This window comes from Sturnus vulgaris, chromosome 1, assembly GCF_052056855.1.
Source record: "Sturnus vulgaris isolate bStuVul1 chromosome 1, bStuVul1.hap1, whole genome shotgun sequence".
NCBI classification, from domain to species: Eukaryota; Metazoa; Chordata; class Aves; order Passeriformes; family Sturnidae; genus Sturnus; species Sturnus vulgaris.
Window position 1 is genome coordinate 111,256,878 of NC_142243.1, and position 22,023 is coordinate 111,278,900.

The 22,023-nt window shown below is 40.3% G+C and overlaps 1 protein-coding gene across 2 annotated transcripts in view; it reads left to right on the forward strand.

Moving 5' to 3' along the window:
* The first annotated feature begins 5,180 nt into the window (after positions 1–5,180).
* TAF4B (TATA-box binding protein associated factor 4b) overlaps positions 5,181–22,023 on the forward strand; it is a 55,967-nt gene continuing 39,124 nt past the window's right edge. For both annotated transcript variants that reach the window (XM_014874286.2, XM_088174273.1), the window contains exons 1-7: positions 5,181–5,324; positions 6,061–6,168; positions 10,359–10,526; positions 10,631–10,753; positions 12,831–12,920; positions 16,050–16,628; positions 21,402–21,537. In XM_014874286.2, coding sequence (XP_014729772.2) covers positions 5,211–5,324; positions 6,061–6,168; positions 10,359–10,526; positions 10,631–10,753; positions 12,831–12,920; positions 16,050–16,628; positions 21,402–21,537 — 1,318 coding nt within the window. In that variant the 5' untranslated portion in view covers positions 5,181–5,210. The remainder of the gene's footprint in view (positions 5,325–6,060; positions 6,169–10,358; positions 10,527–10,630; positions 10,754–12,830; positions 12,921–16,049; positions 16,629–21,401; positions 21,538–22,023) is intronic.

Genomic DNA, 22,023 nt, shown 5'->3' on the forward strand with positions numbered 1-22,023 from the left:
GTTTTTATAATTGGGTTAAAGTGTACTTTACTAAGATTGTCAGCATACTTGATGCAAGTGCTCCTTGTTTTGAAAGAAGCTAAATTTACTCTTCTTTGAATGCAACTTTTGTGACTTGTGTTCTCTTAAATGAGTTTGATCTCACTGTGGTTGGCCCTTGCTTGTATTTTATTTTAGGAGCAAAAGGACTTAATTTCCTCACGTTATTCCCTAACCAGCAGTTCCCACGAGCTGTTTGGTTGAGCAGTTGGGTTAGAAACTTGTAATCAAAGTGGTGGCTTAACTTGACAACCTCAGCTTCAAGTGTAGTAACAGCATAAGGTGTATCTCCACTGGAACAGAAATGCCAGCTGGTTCATCTCAGGAAATTCCTGAGTGAAGTTCCTCTTCAGAAGTGGTCTCAGGTTGTCTTACGTGGTGGAAGTTGCCCTTATGGTGGGATGCTTTTAGCATACATTGGTGTTCAGTGCTGCTGGATGAAGCCCAGAGCTTCAGTTGGCAGCACAGGTTGATGTTAACAGCATTGTGGTTTCCTTAACACTATTCCCTGAAATACAGTGAGGCCCATGCAGGTGGCATTACATACAGTGGCATAAACAGATCTCTGCCATTATCCCACAGCTTCTTGCTCGTGTCTCCAGTGAGGTTTTTGGTGCTTTCTAGTTAAAATGCAGAGGTACCTGGAAGCTGCTCCTCCTGCTAACCTGTATTTCTTGGTTCCTGGGTTGGGTGCAAAACCAAGTTCAGAATAAGCTGGGTTTCTTTCACTGATGGTATTGGGACAGTGAAAATTTGTAGCAAAGAGATCTCAAGTTTGCGAAATGAAATGAAATTTCATTGGAAGGCCTCTGATGTTCCATTGCTCGCAGTACTGGCACGTGTAGGTAGAGGCGAGCTTTGCAGGAGCTTTGCAGGGCTGTTGCCAGGCTCTCCTCCTGAAGGCAGGGTACCTGCAGCCCTGCTTCCAGGAGAAGGCAGGGCACTGGGTGTAGATCTCAATGAGACCTCTTCAAGGTGAGAAGGTATAGAGTGGCTCCTCCTGTGTAGCTTTGGAGGAAAATGAGTTAGGTTTTGGTTGTCAGGTACTTCCTTCCAGCCCTTTTCATAGCATTGCCTTTGAAGAAAGGTGTGCAGAGATCAAACGGTTGGAACAGCTGATTAGGTTTTAACTGCCTTCTCTGCCAGTGTAGGTAAACCAAATAACTTTCCAAATTACGTTTTTGGCAGGACAGACAGAATATCTAATGAATTGAAGTCTCAATTCATTGCAAAAACGAGATTTTTTTTTTTTTGTCTGCATGAGACATCTGAGTCCTCCAGTGAAGCATGTAAGAAATAATCCCTGATGGTAACTGGTCACTTTGGTTTGAAAATAGGAACAGCTTTGTAGCCCTAAAGGGAATATGCCTTGCTCTTACTATCAAAGTGTGTGAATAGTGAGGAAGTTGTTCCTGTTCTCTGAAACAACTCCAGTAAAACTATCAAACCATGTTCTTGGAAGTGCAGCTCAAAAGAGGGCATCTCTAGTTTTATGAGGATGTTTCATTGCTTTTCCTTTATTACCACTGGTGCTGATATTTTGCTCAGATTGCCCATACCTTTTCTGTTCTTAAATGCAGTGCTGAGAGGTGTTAGATGAAACTTCGTGCTTCAGCTGTTGAGAAGTCCTGTTTTATTTCGAGTGTTGTTTTGAGTATTTTCTCGAGCTTCCACCCATTTTCTGGTGGAGTTCCAGTGACTGCAAGACATGATCTGTTTACACATTTATTTTGTTAGTATTTGCCTTCTAGTGGATGCAAAAACAGCTCTTGATAAGAAGTACTATCTTCCCCTCCCTCAGCAAGTGAAGAATGTGGATTCTTGCACTTATCTTTATTTCTGATAGTAGTGTCTTGGTAGCTGCACAAGTCTGTTTACATGATCTTTTGATTGAGATCCTCAAAATTACCGTCACCTGCTGTTCCTTCATTTCACACTTTTGCAGCTGTATAAAGTGTACGAGACTTCAGGCATTGGTTTTGAGAGCCATGGAACCTCTTCTTCTGGCTTATGGGACCTTCTGTGCTGCCTCTTGGAGTCTGTGCTATTGGCTGCAGTACGGGGTTATTGCTTTTGTTTCCAGGCAGAAAGGGAGTATCAAAGTTGTGAAAACTGTAATTAAACCGTGGCAACGAGAGGTTAAAAAAATAAGTGCTGTTCTCAACAGCTTTCAAAGTGTTTCAGGCAATTTATTTGTCAGTTTACTGTCCCTTTGTGAGATTAGGTTGTAACTGCCCAGAACTGACTCTTGTGCTTGGACAAAATGTGGCTCTTCAGTGTGTGGAGCTGTAGCTCTAACAGCTGTTTCAAATTTGCCTTCAGCTTTATCTGTGCTAGCATCAGGCATCAATAGCATTAAGCCTACAGAAGCAGTAGTTAGTAGATTACCATAATACTGGTTTGGAGTTACAATCTTGTCAGCATCACAAAGAGCTGCTGCCATGGAAAGGTTACCATTCTTTATTAAAAATCATCCAAAATAGAACAAAGATAGGGAAATTATTGTTTGTTCCAAGGGGAACAATTTCTTACTCTAACCTATATGCAAGTAACAGGCATTATCATAGTTGAATGTTCCAATCAAGGCTATGACCACTGGAGTGGCCTTAGGTAACAACTTCTGTGGATGCTCTCACCAAGGTATTTTACAGTGTTTTGATTCAGTATGGAGCTCCTTGTGTTGCCTAATCCTGTTGCTTGGGGGAAAGTTGCTTTATGTTTCGGGTTACATCCTTTTTGGCATCATTGTTATCCTGCTCAAATGTAAAGGGGCTACTTTGACTTGTTAATACTCGTGGTAGTTGTGGTTTTTTTTACCTTTTCTTTTTTTAGAGATGTCAATGAATTTACATGTGAACTGTATTGTATTTGCATAAACTTTCTAGCTCTGTCACTCTTGAGGTAATTTCCTGTCAAGCAAGTAGATTATGCTGGAAACTCACCCCTTTCAGGTGACTGGAGGATGGGATACTTTTCCAGCAGGGTCTTCATCTCTGATGAATGCCAGCTGAAAATGCAGAGCAGTAGTGCAAAACCAGTTCCCAGCCCTGTAATCAGGTTGACTGGAATCAATGTGATTTCCCAAATGCAGACGTAGAAAATGCACTTCTGATAATTTGACTTAACAGACAAATGTAATGAGTAGTGACAAAATATCCACGTACATGAAAACTAACTCTTAATGCATTCCAAACCTCTAAAGAAATGAAATTACAAGTTTATATGTGCCTTCTCAAAGAGTAGAACTGTCAGTGATGTTTTAAACCAGGCTTATAAAAGAAATGCCTGAAATCTCCAGCAGTAACACTTCTGCCATTCTGAATGTGGACCTAGAGCAGAGAGAAATGCTACTGCTAGCAAAATGTGGTCAGCTTTCCCTCTTTCAGTGAAATCTGCATAAGCATGTGGTGTGAACAAGGAAGAAAATGCCCTTTTTCTGGCTGATGATAAATTGTTTGCCATGAATCACTGTCTAAATAAGATGGCATGAAAAGAAAATGAGAAATCTAATATGTTTTCTATAATTCCGGTTATTCATTGATTAAATTAAATGATCCATCTGTACCTAAATATAATTATAGTAAAGTCATCAGTGGAGGAGGAGAAAGCTGAGCTGTCAGATGGAGTTAACAGTGTTTTTCTGAATGTGCAACTGCTTGTGCATCTGCCCCATGTAGTAAAAGCTGCTTGAGAAAGGAGGGGATCATGTAGATGCTGCTCTTGCAGTTCTCAGTTTGTGCCTGCTATGTAAATGGCAATATGTTGATGTTACAGAATTTTATACCAGGTTTTGTGTTGTCTTGCAATATCCTCTTATGCTTTTAGATGTGGAGGATGAAAAGCTGTTTCTAAGCATGTGGTTATAGCTTGATTGTTTTTTAAAAACATACCCAACAAAACCCAACTCCTGGAGCCTGTGGCTTTTTCTGTTGTATACATTTAAACTTAGACAGAGGCACTGTTTTAGGCTGTATTGTATGGTAATATTTTGACAGCCTTTAGACTAACCAAGTAGTTAAATTTTCATTGCATTTCATAGGAAAAATCATAAGTGTGCATAGAAGATCTGAGTTTCAGATATTAGATAACATGCAAGAAAGTTTAATGCAGTCCTCCAGAAACATTGAGGTAGTCTTATTTACCTATCTGGATTTTCCTGTACCACCTCCTTCCTTTTATTTGAAAGGTCGTTGTTAAGTGAGGGTGTTTGAGGATGGTGTTTTCAGTGGTGGGCTTTGCTGTTGGAGGCAAAGGAGGTGAAACACAACAAGTGTAGGGTCCTCTGCAGCTCCCTTGAAGGATCTGACATGGTACAGACCAGGTATCCAGTTGACATTTTGTATTTGTGATTGTTTTGAATACTCAGAATTTTTCAGAGATGAACTCCTAAGGGAGGAGGGAGAAGGCTTTGGTAGCTGAATGGTCTTTTTTTTTCCCTTTATTTTTTGTTTTTAATTATTTCCCACTGGAATTTCCCTATTTGACTTCAAACTGTTTCAAGAAAACCCTGGGTTTTAATGCTTTTGGACACACCCTTGACAGAGGGACAGCTTCAAATATCTCAGTGACCTTGATTTCCATGGGAGACCACTGCTATCTTGATTGGGCTGGATGGTCTTGATATAGGTAGGTGAGCTCATACTAATCAAGCTTCAGTTCTCACTGCAGTTTTCTCTAAGCTGTGTTTTCACCTCTAAGTATGTGCCTAAATGTTAGAAGCTTAAGAGGCAGCCAAGTGTTACAGTGGTGATGAATTTTGCAGGTTGGAGAACTGCTTAAAATTAGTGTTAGAGTATCCCAGAGTGTGTGTATATTTTGTGTGTCTGTCTTTTTGATGTTCAAAATATCTTTGACTCAAATGGTGAACTGCTTTGCAATTTGCATCTTGTATGCACACAGTATTTCAATGTGGCTAGTGGTTAATTTTTTCTCTTGAATTTAGGAATTCTTTTCTGTCATAAGATGCATAGTAAAGCAGATGTGCACTTAATTCTTATATTTCTTGGCAGCAGTTCCTTGGAGTAATAAACTCAATATTACATTATCAGTGTGGTCTAGTTATTTCTTCCGTAGAAATATAGGAAAGCCATAATATAACTTAATTTCTAACAGTCTGAATGTGTTCTTTTTCAACAGGAACTGTTCTTATCAGAAGCAGTAATGGCCACCTAATGCTGGTATCTCAACAGGCAGTAACACGAGCACAGAACCAGACACAAAATAACACAAGTGTGAGACCATCTGTGCCAACCAGCACACCTGCAATCAGAATATGTGCTGTGCAGGTAACTTCTATCATGACTTCATTTGGACGTGGCTGTATGTTGTGTAGTTAAAACAGAGTTTGCAAATAAGTTGTGGAGGGTTAAATAAGCATTTGAACCATTTCTGAATGGGGTGATGGTATTTGGTTTTGCACCAATAAACATCACTATGTGCTTTGCTTTCTTGCTTGGGAAAAAACTTGTGAGCTGTTACATATGGTGAAGGTCAAATTAGTGAACTCCTCTTTGATGATGATGATGTAAACTGTTTTATGAAAAAAATGCCAGCCAAAACTGCCTAAGTGGTTACTGCCAGTATCTAAAACCTTGTTATCCTCTGTTGGGATATTTCCCTGAATCTGAGTAAAACTGAGGACCTTTCCCATGTCCCTAGGTTGTTCCTCCTTTGCTGAACTCTGCTGGCTTTTTGCTTCCATCTCTTGTAGTGTGGTCAGTGCACAAGAATAAGGGGGTCCATAAAAGTAACAATTTGCATATTTCTTTAACCATTTTATTCTGATTATGCATTTTCTCTAAATGTCTCTGAATCCGTTATTGAATATTAAACAGGTAGACAAAGAGCTTTGTTGAGCAGTGTTTAAACTATATGGATTATGTGAATGATGCCTGTATTGTTACTGGTAGAGGATGTGTCTTGGTTTGTATCTGACCCTAACTTCAATGTCTGTTTTGTCATTGACTTGTCTGACAACTGTTCTCTGCCTATTAATTATTTTTTATTTTTATTTTTTCAAAGAATTCTGGCACACAGTTAGTAAAGAAAATAGCAGCTGCTCCTGTGAAAACATTATCTCAAACAACAAATGCTGTGGTTTCTACTGTTCAGACACCTGCTGTAATACAGGTACTTTGCAAGCTTTATAATATGGTGGAATAAGTGACAAAAGAACTAGAGAAAAATATGGATTTATTCTTGTTATTTCTAATTGTAATCGGTTTTCAGTAAGCTTGGTAACCTTTGTCCTCATAACAAATTATTTCCCAAATCTGTTTTTTTAAATGCGTAATTTAATTAGGCTTCTGTCAGTGTGTGTCAGATAATCTTATCTCACTACAGTAGAAAGCACATGAACAATGAATAAAATAAATAGTTCAGAGAGCCATTTCCAGTGCTTTTGTACACTGTGATAGAGTTTCTTCAGTCTCCTTCTAAATCTTTTCTGGGAGATGTGCTGCTGTTGGGGTTCTCTGATTCCTTAGTGGGGGAAAAAGGTATACCTGAGATGATGTTGAGGGGAAGATGAGCTGTCTGCACCAATCAAGCTGTTTTTCATGTGTATGATTTTCTCCTCATTATAAACTGAAGGAAGGTCATAGCTGAAGACCTGTTCTCTAATTGAGTGTGGCAGATGGGTTCCACAGGTACAACTGTAAATAGGCAGTGGTTGAAAATGCCTCATTATTTTTAGGTAGTATTTTTGTCTTATTTCCTTGGTCTTATTTTGTTTTTTCTAGAGAAAAATGTTTTAGTCCTCTTCTGAAGAGGCTTTTATCACCTGCAGAGTATGTGATTTTTCCTATGTATGGTTCATCCTCTGTTCTTGGGGGCCAGACCTCTGGATAAGCATATGGAATGAAAAGAAAACTACATTTTTCTGCAGATAGTATGTTCTGCTCTCATAATCTGGAGGAGAAATCATGAACAAGTCTGGCTTGTACCTATATTTTTTGACAAGAGTTAGAAGGAGACTGAGCTGTAGCAGTTGACAAAACACTCAGTAAATGAGCAGGATCAGTCATTGCAAAAAACATGCTGGATGTATGTTCTTGACCCTGAGGGTGTTTGAAGTATTGGGGGATGTGTTGGCTGACAGTGATAACAGCCTGACTAACAAGTTCATCCTTCTACTGTTCTTCTGTATCAGCAACTGAACACTTCTCACACTCTGTGCTCTTTTTTCACTTCCCTCTTACTACAGATGGATAATGTTGGGGCTAAAGTGGAAAACCCAGAGGCCTCTCTTAATATATTTTCTATTTTGCTTAGAATGGAAACAGTGTGTGCTTTGTGTCTAAATACAGTAATGGATATTCCTTACTTTTATTTTGGAATACTGGCTTGCAAACCCTGTGTTTGTGATCTCTGCATAGAGGTTTTTAGGATATAAAAACCATAGTGATCTACTATACTACCCTTGCACTAGGGAAAAGAGATGAAGGTCATCCATCATCTGATGGATGAAGTTGCATGCATCCTCACACTCTCATGTGGATAAACACTGAGATTCATCATGCTATTAACTTCTCTTTTTTAAACTTATATCTGCCTTTAGCTTGGTTTTTCTGTACTTTAATTCAGTTTTGATGTAGTCTGTTGAACTCGTGTTCCTCTGAGATATTTAAAGACGTAGACATGGAGTATTTTTTGTAAGCTATTTTTCCTCCCTCCACTGTAGAAAGTGGAACACTTCTGATGAGCTGTAGGGATGGATTTAAACAGCAGGAATGATGACTGTAGGAAAAATGAAATTATTTTATTTTTTAATTCTTTCAATCTTTTAAAATATTTTAATGTTTTGTGTCTTCCTTGAAGCCCCTCTGTTTTGCAGATGATTGCAAAGCCCTTTGTACGAGCTCCTAGGACAATGTAGGGTAAATAGATGCAATGTTATATATCTTGCCATCACATAGTCATGTTGTTCCTCACCCTGGGATGGACAAGAGACGAGTGCTGAAAAGGGAGTCAGTGCAAAACGTTGATGAAACCATCTGGGAAAAGGATGGCAGAGCCCTTGAGTCTGATTTCCTTGGCAGCAATTCATTCATCAATCTTAAAATAACTTCCTGATCTTACTCTTGACAATTTTTTGAGGTCACAGGAGAGGAGTGTTAGTGTGGAAGTATGATGTCATCACAGAAAGTGGTGGAGAGTGGAGAGGAAATAATCCTTGGCTTGGTTGTGCACCTTCAATCTTGTGAGAAATACAGTTTGGAACACTCTCTGCAAAACTGTGTAGGTACTGACTGCAGGATTATTCTCCTCATCAACAAAAATATTTCCCTTTTTTGACATTGCTGAATGTTTCAGCTCTGAGGTTAGAGAAAATTACCTGCACATTCTTATTTTTTACCTGTTTCCCAGATGGGGTAACGAAGCTGCAAAGTGTCTAATTAGCATCATGCTGGGGCACTTTCATTTAGATGCAGTGCATTTCTTCTCTTGAAATGACTCAAAATATGCAGGATAAATGCCATTTTTTTTTGTGGTAGTTGTTTCTCTGTTGCTCAAAGTGAGAATGAGAATTGTCAGTAGTGAAAAAGGTTGACGGCAGATGACAGAAGTTAATTCCCATATATTCATTTTCCTGGGAAAAGGGTCCAGCAGACTTCCTGTTGTTTCCTGCCTCTAGTGTTCTAGTCTTGATGTGTAAGCATGCTGGAATTTGCAAGAGATCAGCTCCTGTTTTCAACTTTTAAGAGCCCAGGGCATTGCAACTTGGCAGATCTGCGCTGTGTCCCCTTCCGTCTTCCTCCTGCCCATCTGTTTGTGGGATTCTTGTGCCCAGTTTGCCTCCCTGTGGTCTTAGAGCTGTTGAGCCTCATCCTTGGAAGAGGCAGTGGTGGTGGCAAAGATCCTGCAGAGAGCTATTAAAGTGTTACCAACAGCAGGAGCCGAAGCTAGAAAGCTTTCTGGTAGCTGCCTGCTGCTTTCATGTCAAACTGGCAGCAACCTGGGGAGGGGAGGACACCCACCCAGAAAAAAAAAATTGTAAATATATGACAAAAGCGTTAGAGTTTTGCTTTAGCTTTAAGTGTTGGCGTGTTAATTTTTCCTATCCTGAAAGACTGATATTCTACATGATGTCTGTCCCACTTTTGATAGTTTTTTATTTTATCCATGGTAAGTTAGACTCCTGTCTAACTGTCTTATGATTGATGCAATTAGCAAGTATTAGTTGTGCCTGTTCCACTAAGCTGGGGTGCTTAAATGTGTTAAGAGTCAATGAAAGCCATTACATTGTGCAGTTCTGAACCTAGAATTTGGACTACAAAACTAGACTTTCCCGTCCTCTTCACAGGCTTGGAGGAAAGATGCCACCTAACTTGAGGTTTCAAATGTTAACCTGGAACTCTGCCTGTGGGTTACCTCTGGCTATTCAGTTTTTAAGTTGAGAAATCAAAAGTAGTGGGTTTTTTTGCCTGGGCAGAGTCTTTTATTCATATTTTATTCTGTTGCATCAAAGGAACTGTGTTGGCTTTTTGGGTATGGTTTGTATGTTTGTTCTCTTTAAAATCTGAAGTAGAAATACTTCAGTTTAGTGGGTTTTAGATTTAGCCTAGTTTGCAAAGAAGGGAGGTATTTTTTCCTAAACCTTAATTACTCTCCTGTTGCTGGAGCTTCTGAATCTGTTGGTAAATTATAATGAGCTTTTAAAAAGAGGTCTCAAAATAACTGAATTTTTTGAGGGTTTTTGTCAGGGCAGAGGAGAAGGAGATCCAAATTGCTGCCCATGAGGAAAAGGCAGGAAGAACTTCTTATGTCCATTTGCTGAGCTGGCTGCTTCTGCTGGCACTTGAATCCTTCCAAAGTGGACCTGATGTGTTTTGCCTACTCTGTGTGTGATAGGAAAAACAAAGGGTGTTGCAATTGGGAGAGGAGCTTCAGGGCAAGACTGGAAGATAAATAATCTCTTATGGTTCTGCTTGTCTTCAGAACAGTGTCACCTGGCTTAGCATTGTCCAAAATCCATTAGACTGTAGGACCCTGACAAAGTTAATATATTGGTTTCTTCAAGACAGCTTTACCTTTCTCTTCCTTCAAAGTTGCAGGCTGTGCTTTGGTCTGGATGTGCCTTTATAATTTCTTTCCCACACCCTTGATTTGTAAATAGAATTATGGCTATGGCTGTCACTTGCTGTATTAAATAGAGCCTCAGAAAGCAAATTAATCTAAACTTTAAAAACAAAGAGAGGAATTGTTTCTTTGTGTTTCAAATAGCAATGTGGAGGGAGGTTGGTACCTTACATTCTAGCAGAATCCAGTATGTTTGTCACGTTTATCCTTGGTTAAAAAGTGTTAATTTTTCTCTTCAGCCAACAGCTGCAACAGCTAGTGTTACTACAGTTACTGCTGCAAAGCCTTTGAGTACTGGAACACCTGTAAAACTTCCAGTTACAGGACCACCTGCACAAGCTATCTCCCAAAAGGCAGTCTCTGTGAAAGCAGAGGGCACAACAGTAGCACAGACCAGCGCTTCTACAGTAAGGAAAAGAAGTTTTTAATTAAAAATTAACATTCTGGATGTTCATCAGAGGTTGAAGAGACAGTTCAACATCTAATAGTCTTCTCTTTATTTATACACTAGGAGATGCTAGAGAATGTGAAGAAATGCAAGAATTTTCTTGCTACGCTAATAAAATTGGCGTCTAGTGGACCTCAAGCCCCTGAGATGGGGCAGAATGTGAAGAATCTGGTGCAGAATCTACTGGTGAGACTTTTATTTCAAAACAAAGTGTGCATCGTTTGTGTATATTTTTGGCATTTACTTTATCATAGCTTCGTTCCTGTCATTTTGTAGCTTGTTTTTTTCTTAACAGCTCAAGGTTTGAATTGTGACTGAGTACATCTGACCCTCATTAAGTCTTAAATTGTAAATGTTATTTTAACTGAATCCCATGCTGTGTTATTTCCCCCACTCACATTTCTGTTTCATTTTATGCATGCAGGTAACTGATAGCAGGAGGAGCTGGTAGTGTTAACACAGCTTCTGGCTCTTTTTTTCATGTTAGTGTAGTTTTGAGTCCTCAGTAGCAAGAATCTGATGAGGAGGTTGCAGTGCAGCACTAATTCCATACTACTGCCTTACTCCAAGACAGAACTGAGCAGTGGAACAAGAATGGCATTATCAATAGCTTAAAACAGTAGGATGGAGCAAACAAGGTGGTGGCTGCCAACCTCTCTCTCTTTGCAGGTGGCTTCCGTATGGTGCTTTGTGCTGTATCCCAGCACAGCTGGGTTTTCCTGGTAACGATTTCTCCTGCCACTTCTTGTCATGGCATTTGACCGCTGCTGCTGTGTTGTTGTTCCACTGTAGCAGAAGGCTGTGTGCTGGTGGAGGGGTGTGGCTTTGCTAGTGGTACCAAAGGGCTTTTCAGTCTAGAAAGGTGTGATGCAGGCAGGTGTAATTTCAGAGAGAAGATTGTTTGAGGATGCAGCCTTGCAAAAATTTGATTCCTTAGCCTCTGTCCCTACTGGGCTATACACCGTCCTTCTGTGGGAAAGATAAAGTTGTTCTTTCTTGTGCTTACACTACTTTTTTTTTTTACTTTTTTTTTGAGAGCAGACGTTAATACATTGCTAGCTGCACACTTGTTTGCTTTTTGTAGTAGTTTAAAAATCTGCCATTTGGTATGTGTATGATTTAAATGCAAAATAAAGTGACTCTTTTGTGTGCATGAGAGAAATGAGTAAATTGTAGCTGGGCAGCAAGATGATCCTTAAGGCAGCGTTTCATGAAGTGGGTGTCAAGCACCCTGTGTGCCTCAGTGAGCCTCAGTGTGCCAAACCACTTGCATCTGTATTAGTGAGACCTCGGTGACCCATATCTGCATCTGTGTGAAATCTAACAGACAACAGATCAAGTGGCTACATGGGAGAGCTGCTGGAAGCTCTGCTTGTCCGCAAATACACAATCTTTAAAATCCCTTTTGTGGTTATGTAGCAACTAGGAACAGTTGCTCCAGAGGTGAATATGGGTTAGAGGAGTAATTTCTCAGCATTCAGCAGAAATGGAGATTGGTGCTGCTCTTTGTGTGTCTATACCTTCTTGGAGGAAGTAATGTTCTTGATGACTCTGGGAGGGTGAGGAAGGGCAGCAGAGTCTGGGGCTTAGCCCCGTGTACAAGTAGGGGGTCTCAGAAGTTAGCTGCAGCTTCCTAACCCTCCCAATCCCTTGATTCAGGTGTTTGTGTTGGGACAGGGTGGAGAGCATTAAGAAAGGAAGCAGTACTCTGCAAGTCAGAGGACTGTTACTGTGGGGATATGCAGAAATATTTTGATGGCTTTCGAAAGACTGTTAAGTGTTCTGTTTTATTATGCTGTGTATGCTGTTAGTCTAGTATTGTCTTACAAAAACTGCTAAGTTGTCATTAGTCTTGAGGCCTCTAAGTTTATTTTAATGCAAATAAACTACCTTTACTGAAAGAAGTACTAGTAGTTGATTTAAAATACATCTTCATAACAATGAGATACTCAAAAGGATCAGTGCTGCTTATAATTTTTTTCTATCCCTTCACTTCAGTGACTGGGTATGAACACCTATCCCTAAGTGCCTGTAGCTGAAGAAAGCATAAACAACGTGGGTAATATATGAACATCACAACACTATTCTATCCTAACTCTCCTTTTTTTTTTTCTTTCTTCAATAAAGCAGGAAAAAAGCATTTGAGTACTGAAATTGAACAATGCCATGATATATGTTTCCGTGACCTTTTGATACATCTTGGGGGAAAAAAGTGGGGTGGATTCAGTTATAACTTACTATTGTAATTATATTTTCCTCTTAGGAAGCAAAAATTGAGCCAGAAGAATTTACAAAAAAGCTGTACATAGAGCTTAAGTCATCTCCACAACCATATTTAGTTCCTTTTCTCAAGGTAAGTGTCTGATTATGGATATGTAGTATTTAAAAGGGAAGGGAGGAGTACCAGAAAGGAGATTTGGGGCATTCTAATAGGTATTTCAGGTCAGTTGAAGAATGGTGCTTAACATACCTCTGTGTGACTGTTGTACTTGGAAAGGCAATTCTTAAAGGGAGGGGGAATTTTTGAGGTGTAATTTATGCTGTGTTCCTAATTTGTAGAGTAATTGCCCTCTAGGTGTTAGTGAAGGCTAGTGTTTTAGAAGCTGTGCATGTATCTACAGTAGAGCAGATATGTTAAGATGACCTCTTACGTTCTCATCAAAGTTGTAGCAATTCTGAGTTCTAACTCAGAAGCTGACAACAGTGGCAATGCACAGCTTATGCCATATTAAATATCAATCAGTCTGCATAAAGCTATTCATCTTCTGCTGGTTTATGTTAACTGGAGGCAGAAAAAATCTCTACTCCTTTCTCCAGAAAGTGTCTGACAAGACTACTTACTGCAGCTTAGGAAAAGAATCCCAGGCACTGTACTTCCATTCAAGTAAATAATCATATAAAGGAAAAAATGCTTCCTTGAGACTTCTAATCACATGATAGAATGGTATTAAGAAAATAAAAATTAATTATACAGCAAGTATTAAATCTCAGTGAAAACATGGAAAACTATGTTAAATTTACTAAATTCCAATGTACTGCGTACTCTTAGGCTTGTTAGATCTGTACATTCATTACAGGCATGATGGAGAATAAAGGAAGAATAGTTAAATGGTAAAGATGGGACAGAGTTTTTCTGGAGTTTGCCCTTTTCTTTGGTACTCAACAGGCCATATAACAATGCATGTGGTAATGTTGATATTGCTCTAGGTGGCTGGTGTTAATCTGTTCAAATGTGGGATAAAAATTTTTCTTAATGGTGGCAACTTTTAAATGCCTTGCTAGCAAGTGTGCCATGAGTCTGAAAGAGTGCAGTCATCTCTGCAGGACCTTAAGCTGAGAGATTCAGATTAGATATTAGAAAAAAAATTCACTCTTAGGATGGTCAGGCATTGGAATAAGTTGCCCAGGGAGGTGTTGCAGTCACCATCCCTGGAGGTGTTTAATAGGATCTGGTGCTGGATGATGAGATTTTGTGATTTAGGGGATTCAGTAGTAGTGCCGGGTTGAAGGTTGTACTTGATGATCTTAAAGGTACAAGGTCTCTTCCAACCTTGATGATTCTATGATACATAAAATTTTCCAATTGATCATTTTTTACCTGTTTAATTTCCTGGAGGCTTCTTAAATGCCCATGCAAAAGCCAGAAAAATAAACAGCTCGGAGAATGGGTTCTCTGCATCCACTGTGGCTCTGGTTGCAGGAGGACCAGATGTGAGTACAGGGTCAGTGTGAGTAGCACTCACAGAAGTGCCCAGCTGTTACAAGAAGCCATCCAACCATGTGAAGAGTTGCCACAATTTATGCAGAGAACTCAGGGCAGTTCTGCAGGGGTTGAGTTCATCAGTGTGGGTCAGACCCTGACCTGTTGCAGCAGAGCCCTTGTGTGTTTCTTCTGCAGCACACTGCCAGGTACTGGCGTCATCTAGGCTGCTCTGATTTGGGCAGTGTTCATACCACATAATCCTTGGCATAGTGCTCTCTCCCTGTTGCATGCTATATTAACAAAGATATACTGTGACTTCAGAAGAGTTGTTCAGATACGGTCAGAGTTAGCTGACTTTGCAGTGTTGCCAATCCTTTAAAATATCTTGCACCGAGATTGCCTTTTCCTGAAACACTGCAAGGATGTGTGGTTGATACACACAATTAGGTTGATCTGTAACTCTCAGCAGCTGTGACAGGACTGAGTGCCAAATGGAGGATGACTTCGGGAGCACTTCTCTAAGGTGCTAAGAGGATCAGTGCTGGCCTCGTTTGTGGGGAAAATATTTGCAACTTGAGTTTGGAAAGAAATGTGATACGGCTTTTTGCCAAACCACTTTTAGCTAGTGAAGTGGAATTTTAGGGAGGACTCTCTGGAGTCAGCTCTTATCTTTGAGCTGCAGGTTTTTGATGAAGTTGTGCGTGTGTTTTGTTTTGTCTCTTCCAAGAGGTGGAAAAAGTACAGTGGCTTTGGCTGTGAAGCCTGCTTGATTTTCAAGTCTGCTGGATGCTTTTGGTACATAAATTGCATCAGGAGCTAAGCAGCTTTTTAAAAGAAAAAGAAGTGAATGTTAAAAAACAGATGGGCTGCAGAAGGTCCGGTTGTGCAAACAATATGATTACGTGACATGCTAATGTGAGACATGCACCTTTTGCGTGAAGTCCAAAGTGGCAGCACTGTGTTAGGAGCTCTTAGAAACTTTAGCAACTGCTAAGAGAGGAGGAAAAACTACAAAGGTTTTCAAGAATACAGAAGTAGCTGCAGAACTGATTTCCCCTGGTTCAGAGCCATAGCAGGTTATAAACAGTGAAGGAGAAAAATCTGTAGAGAGTTTGAAGATTATTCTGTCCATTAACCTTCTCAAACACAGCTGTAGTAAAAATGAGATGTTGCCAGATTCCTTTACTTTTGTTCTCCTGTTGCAGAGAAGTAGCTGGCTGAAGTTGTGTTGCTGCAGCTTTACAGACATTATTAAAGTGGTATCTCCCCCTAGTGTAGATACAGCTGTATTGGTATAGAAGTGTTCTTGTCTTCAGAGCTTGTTTCTGACTTTATTGGATAATTCGTAGCTCCCTGTCAGGCTTCATGAAATAAACACAGCTGTTCCAATATAGCAAGGGGTTTTGGCAAAACAAAATTCTTTGAGGTAGTAAAGCAGTTAAAATCATCTTACTCTGTAACATAAATTCCAAATTGAAAAATCTAAACAGAAGAACAAAGTTATATGCGAGTTTCCCCATAGATAGGATTTACTGTGTGTGGTGTAGCTGTGATGATTGTTGACCTTTGCTCAGCTGGTGTTGGTGTTTCTTGTCATCTTCACTGAACAGGATTGTCATCAATTTAAGTGTGCATGAAGTTTAGCAAAACTTGTTTGCCATTTATTGTCTCATGAAAAGTTTAATTGGAAAATGAGGAAGAGGATTCAGTTACAAATGTATTATTATTGTGGAAAGCTCTGTTGCTGCTACATCCTGTGTTTTTTCGTTTTTCTTTTAGAAAAGCATGCTTGCCTTGCGGCAGCTAATGCCTGATCCTCAGAGCTTTATCCAGCAGTGTATGGAGCAGCCGGCTCCAACACAAGAAGTGGTTTCAACTTGTATCTCTGCAGTTCCAGCTCCTTCGACGGGAACAGCAACCTCGGCTGTAGCAACAACTGCTCTTCCAGCAGTAAAACCTGTGCCTGCCTCTGTAGCAGCCACGGCCCCTGTAGTTGTCACACCAGTCCTTGCCAGCACATCAGCAGCAGCTTCTGTGCCGGCTGTGAAGGCCATTGCTTCCCCTGCAGCGGTGACAGCATCGCTCGCGCCCGCAGCTCCTGTGCTCCCCACGAGCGCGGCGGTGTCCGGGCTGACCACTGTCCAAGCCACCAAGCCAGCCCTCACCTCCGCACTGCCAGCGCCCTCTCTGCAGTCTGCAAAGCCCGTGCTGGTCTCTACAGTGGCGTCTTCAGCAACAGCCCCTCTCCAGCCTCTGAAGCCAATCATTGGAACCCCAGTTGGTATTAAAATCTCACAGCCCAGCTCCATCGTTGCGCAGTCAGCGGGTGCTCAGCAGGTGGTTAAAGTGAAGCAGCTGGTAAGATGGATTCTCTGCTTCTCTGTAACTAGCTAGGCTCCTTTACTTTGACTCTTGCTGTTTAGTAAAGAGGATACCAATTTGGACCTCTGGTTTTTTTTCTGTTTTTTTTCTTTTAATATATGAAGCTAGTCTGTCTTGAGTTCATCAGTTATGTTTGTCATAGTTCAGAAAGACTGAGCCCTGGCTGGAAAGGTGAATGTAAAGCCAAGCTGTCAGCTTGGTCTCTTGCAAGACATGTCGACCACCATTTCACCTGACTGAACACCCATCTTGAGACACAAGGGAATATGAGCTCTAACCTCCACTATGCACACAGCTGGGCTAGGTTGGCACCTGGAAGAAAAGGTAGGAAATGCAAGTGTCAGAAACAGAAACTGCTGATGGGATACTTGCATTAATTGCCCTTGGATGCCCTGTTAGGGCTGTGCCTCAGCCAGCCCCCAGGGATGCCAGTCTCTCTGCCCTGGTAGTTTCTGCCCTGGGTATTTCAAGCACAGGTGGCTCGATGATGTTCAGTGATGTGTTATATGAAATGTATGCATTACCTCAAGGAGTTTTTTTCAGCTGAGTTCTGACCTCCACATTTACTAAGACATGTTAATTATGAAGTCGTCCAAAAGTGAGTTTTTTCCTATCAGGCCTCATTAGCTAACAAATTCCAGGAGGAATAACTGTCTTATTAAAACAATACCCTCAAAAGTGATGTGTTAACATTTTTTATTCTTGGCACCAGTTAACTTCTTGCTAATGTTAATATTAAATACCAAGAAACTGTGGATCACAGGTATACCCGAAAGAGCAACTTTGTGAAATAAATTAGATTTGGCTTATAGGTGTTTAAGAGACCAGGTAGCATGGTGTGTAGCTGGTCTACCTGTAATTAATGCTCTCGAGTATTTTGAGAGAATTAGTCTCCCTTTGGCAGATAAAGAACTCAATTCTTGCAAAGAAATTCCTTGTAAAGATTATTTTTCTTTAAAAAGTGGGAAAACCATTAGAATTCCTGTGAAACTAAATTTACAATCCACAGGTATAGTAGGACATCTTCTGTGTGAGTTTTCTTTTTAGCTTGGATGTTGTAGATACTTGATTTAACAGTGTTCAGACCCCTAAAACGTCTTGCTTTTTTAGTTTCCTTCTTTTGAAAGGGCGTAAGGTAGATGTAATGCAAGAATCCTGCATTCTAAATAAGAAGTGCATGCTATGGTAGTGCAAGCTACCATATGCAGTGGATGGGGAGTCCTTTCTCTGACTGGATTTGTTAAAAAAAAAAAAAAGCAAAATACCCTTAACCCCAAAACTCCAAAGAAGAGTTATTAAGCATATGCACTGACAATCTTGGCTACTAGTAGCTAAAGTCAAATTGGAAAAGGAGTTGGTACTCATATTGTCTTTGAGGACTAAGTTTGAAATTCCAGCCAGAAGAAAAGGAGACTTTCTTAGGTAGTACAAGGGCAGGAGAGCAGTTTGTTGGCTACACAGCAAGGCTTGTAATCCAGGGGAAAGGTTGACCATCTGTACAAATAGGCAAGGAAGCTTAGCTCCACACAGGGGAGTCCAAACACTTCTTGAATTTTATATTGAAGAAGTGACTTCTGCCTCTACACTGCTGCAGTGTGGCCATCTGCTGCAATTGCTTTTCTTTGCTGTGCCTTACATATACTGAATTGTGTAGAAAGCATGTTTTTATCCTCATTTGGGTAGATCCCAGGCACAGTGATGAAAATACTTTATTTCCTCAGATACAGTTGGAGGACTGAGTTGACTTCTTCATAGCCGTATCAGGAGCTTGGTGTTTGTTCAGACAACTTATTAGCACAAAGGGCAAGTTAGTAGAAGTGGCTGTATCTCCTACGGCGTCCCTGATGCCTTTTCTTGAAAGGGCAGAGGGTCTATTTTCTCCCATAAGAAAACAAATCTGGACCTGCCCTCTCTAAACAGAAGGGTCCTACTGCCAGCTGATAAAGGAAGCACAGTGCCAGCTGTGCAAATCTGTCTATACAATGCTGCCAGCATTTTTTTCCCTTTTCAGCCCACAGGGATGTCTAATGCCATTAACTCCCTCTGCCTACCCCTTTCTAATTTTGGCTTCTTGTGCTTGAGAGAACTTGAATTTTCATGTGCCAGCTCCATTATAATGTTGGTGGTGCTCAAGAATGCAGCAGCACTGTATTTTCATATCAAATTTATGACTGGAGTGATGCAACATGAAATTTTTTGTTTCTGTGACATTATTATCAGAACTTTGTGTGGACACTGAGGGACCTGTTCTTCAGGGGTGCTGTTGGGATTCATTGCACTCCTGTGCTGTGAGAGTTGCACATTTTGAAGGATTTTCTCCTGTGACTTTCTTAACACTACCTCATTTAAGAGCATTGACTTACAAAGAAGTTTCATCTTGGAAATAAACAATGTCTTTCTCTAGTATTGCTTTGTCTCTTGCTAAAGTACAATAAAGGAAAATTTGCAAAGATGCTGGCATCCATTGGTGAGAAAGCTGCTGTGAGATTACAGCTTCATGTCAGGCATAACTAGCTAGGGGTTTATGGCACAGTACCCACAGTTACCAGTGAGGCACACTGGCTGGAGATTATTAGTGACTGAACCAAGGAGCAAAGTGTTTATGCTGTTGCAACTGCTCGTTCTTAGTGAGTTGTTAGTGTCAAGTCCCCTCAGAGCTGAGCTTTCATGAACAATCTTCTCCATTATTTTTTTTTTTTTGGTCCTGGTTATTGCTTTTGCATTCAATTAGTGAGGGTTTCTTCATGAAGCAATACTGCTTGTGTGTGATGATACTGATATTACCAATGTTGGCAGTGCTTTGTTCTGGTATTGGATCCTTGTTGAAATTTCCATTATTGTTGTTTTCTCCATTGCAACTCCCAAGGACTTCCAGCTTTTGTTAGTCTAGAGCTAAAATGGAAAAGAGAAAATGAACTCTACAGCCAACACATCCTTTCTGTTTCTTGGCAATGTAGCCTCCTTGGTTACTGGACTTACATCCCAGTCTCCACTTAGACCATTGCTGTAACATTGCTATCTGTGTTCTTTTGTCTGCTGTACCTCAGTCTGGAATGCTTATGTTTCCTCCTGTGCTGTTCCAGTGCTTTGCATGTTGAAGATGAAGCATCATTCTTGGTGGTAAGGAGGATCTCCAGGTGTGTGTTAGTGCTAGTGAGCCTGTGAGTAGTGTGTCCAAGCTCGTTGGCTCCTCATTAATTACCTGACCTCACAAAAGACACTGCTAATGTTATTCACAACTTGCAGTTTTGGAAGCCAGATCTTTCTGACAGATAAAACTGAGCTATGGAAAAAACACATAGAAGTAAATGTTAGCATCACTTCTACTCCATGATGAGAGTGCTGCATATGTGAGCCTCATCTCTCTCCACAGTCTGTCCCTGTATTCCTGTAGTTCTTTCCTCCTCTGGATCTTAATGTTAACTGTCTGTCAGGTTTTCAGATACCACTTTCAGATCAGTTACTGTGTTACTGCTGCTATGCCAAGCCTTAGTGCTACCCATACGGAGATGGTTGAGAGGATACCATGACTCTTTGATAAACAAAGTACCTATTTTTGTGAATGTGTGATGCTTATGTTGATGGTATTTATTAATAGAGGAAAAGCTAGATGACAGGAGAGAGCCTAATTTCTGAAGTATTGTAAATGTCAACTCTTTAATTACACTTCTGCAGTCTTGCTGTACAAGCACTCTTTAGACTTTCTGAAGTAAGAACAAAGGATATAGAGGAGAAAATGACCCTGACATTTTTTTATGTTAATTTTTTGCTGCTAAAAAAATAGTATTCAGTCTGAAGATGTTGATTTTTATGCTTTGGTGAAGTAATATCTTCCTACTGCTTGTAATCAAGAACTATTTTAAAGATGTATCAAAGCTGAAGCCCACATTCTACTAGCTAGGAGGCTTAGAAATTAGATTTTTTAGGGATGCTGCAATTTTAATACTTTCTTGCGTTTTAATAGCTGCCCCTGAAGAGGAAGGATTAGTATTATGGGCTGTGCCTGTAGGTCTGTGTTGTGATGACATCCTGCTGTCTGGTTTTGTTTCTTTGAAGAGTCTTTAAACAAAACTATGAACTGCCTTCCTTTTTACCCTTCAGCTGTGCACTGATACCTTTGTGTAGAGGCTCTGCTTGCTATAGGTGTTGCTATTTAGTACACTTCATGTTCCTGGTAACTGATGTGTTCATGTGTACTTTAGCTTAACAATTTAAAAATCAGCGTCTCAACTTACAATTGATGTTGCAATTCCAAAACCACGAGTAATTGTATAGCATGTCCTCTTTAATTATTAGCAGGTAAGGTATTTAGAGGAAAAATTCAGTTGTTTTGGTGTTCTTCCTTTTTGACTAGGTGTTTATGATACTTACCTTTTTGATGTTATTGGCAGGCAGACTCTCACTCTTTAGTAGTTACTCTCCTGAGCAGGACTTACGTAGAGGAAAGTCTCTCGGTGTAATGGCTTGTGTGATAATTAGAGTTATAATAACTCTAATAGAGTTATCAGTAGAGAATAGGGGTAAAGTGTCTGTTAGAGTTGAATGAGCTTAAAGCTCACTACCACTTGTTAAGATTTCTTGACATGAAGTTAAAAAAAAAGGCTTTTCTGAGCATGCTGTTTGCTTTAAACTGAAAACTAGACAAGCATACCTGCCCAGTGGCACTTCTGGCTAAATGGAAAGTGATACTATTTACTTCTCCGTATTTTTAGCTCTTCTCACTCTTGATATTGGATATTCCACTTCCAGGTAGTCCAGCAACCATCGAGAACCATTGTCAAGCAAGTATCCACGCTCCCACAGCCCTCAGTACTTACCCTGCAGACACCTGCTGAGAAGAAGGTGCCGCTGAATACTCTTGTTCAAACCAACCAGTTTCCTGCAGGTAAAGTGCTGGAATCCTTTTCATGGAGAAGGGGGAGGACTGCTGAGGTATAGTAGTAAGTGCAGGCTGTTGGTAGATTGTAGGAATGCAGGAAGGTGGCTGTCTGTCAGGAGCAACCAGCTCTGTGCATTAAGTTAAACATCTTCACTGTCTGGAGCTTTGATGAGAAAATCAGTGTCACATCTACTTCTGGTGCTTGTTAAGAGCATGTCAATCAAATATTTGTACTTGTTAAAGTGCTATGACTGAGCTCCTTGCAGTGAATTTCCTCTAAGCTGATGATTTTGAGAGTTGTTTCGTGAAACCTTGCTTTTTCCTTCAACAGGTTCAGGTTGATGCACAATAAGTTTGTCTCAGCCGGTCAGTTTTCACTGAAACATTTCCCTGGTCAGCACAGAAGGGATGGTATTTGCTGAGAGTATGTGAGGCTTTGAGCCAGAACTTGTAGAATGTAAGATTCTAGAGTGTCTTAGCATTTTGCTTTCT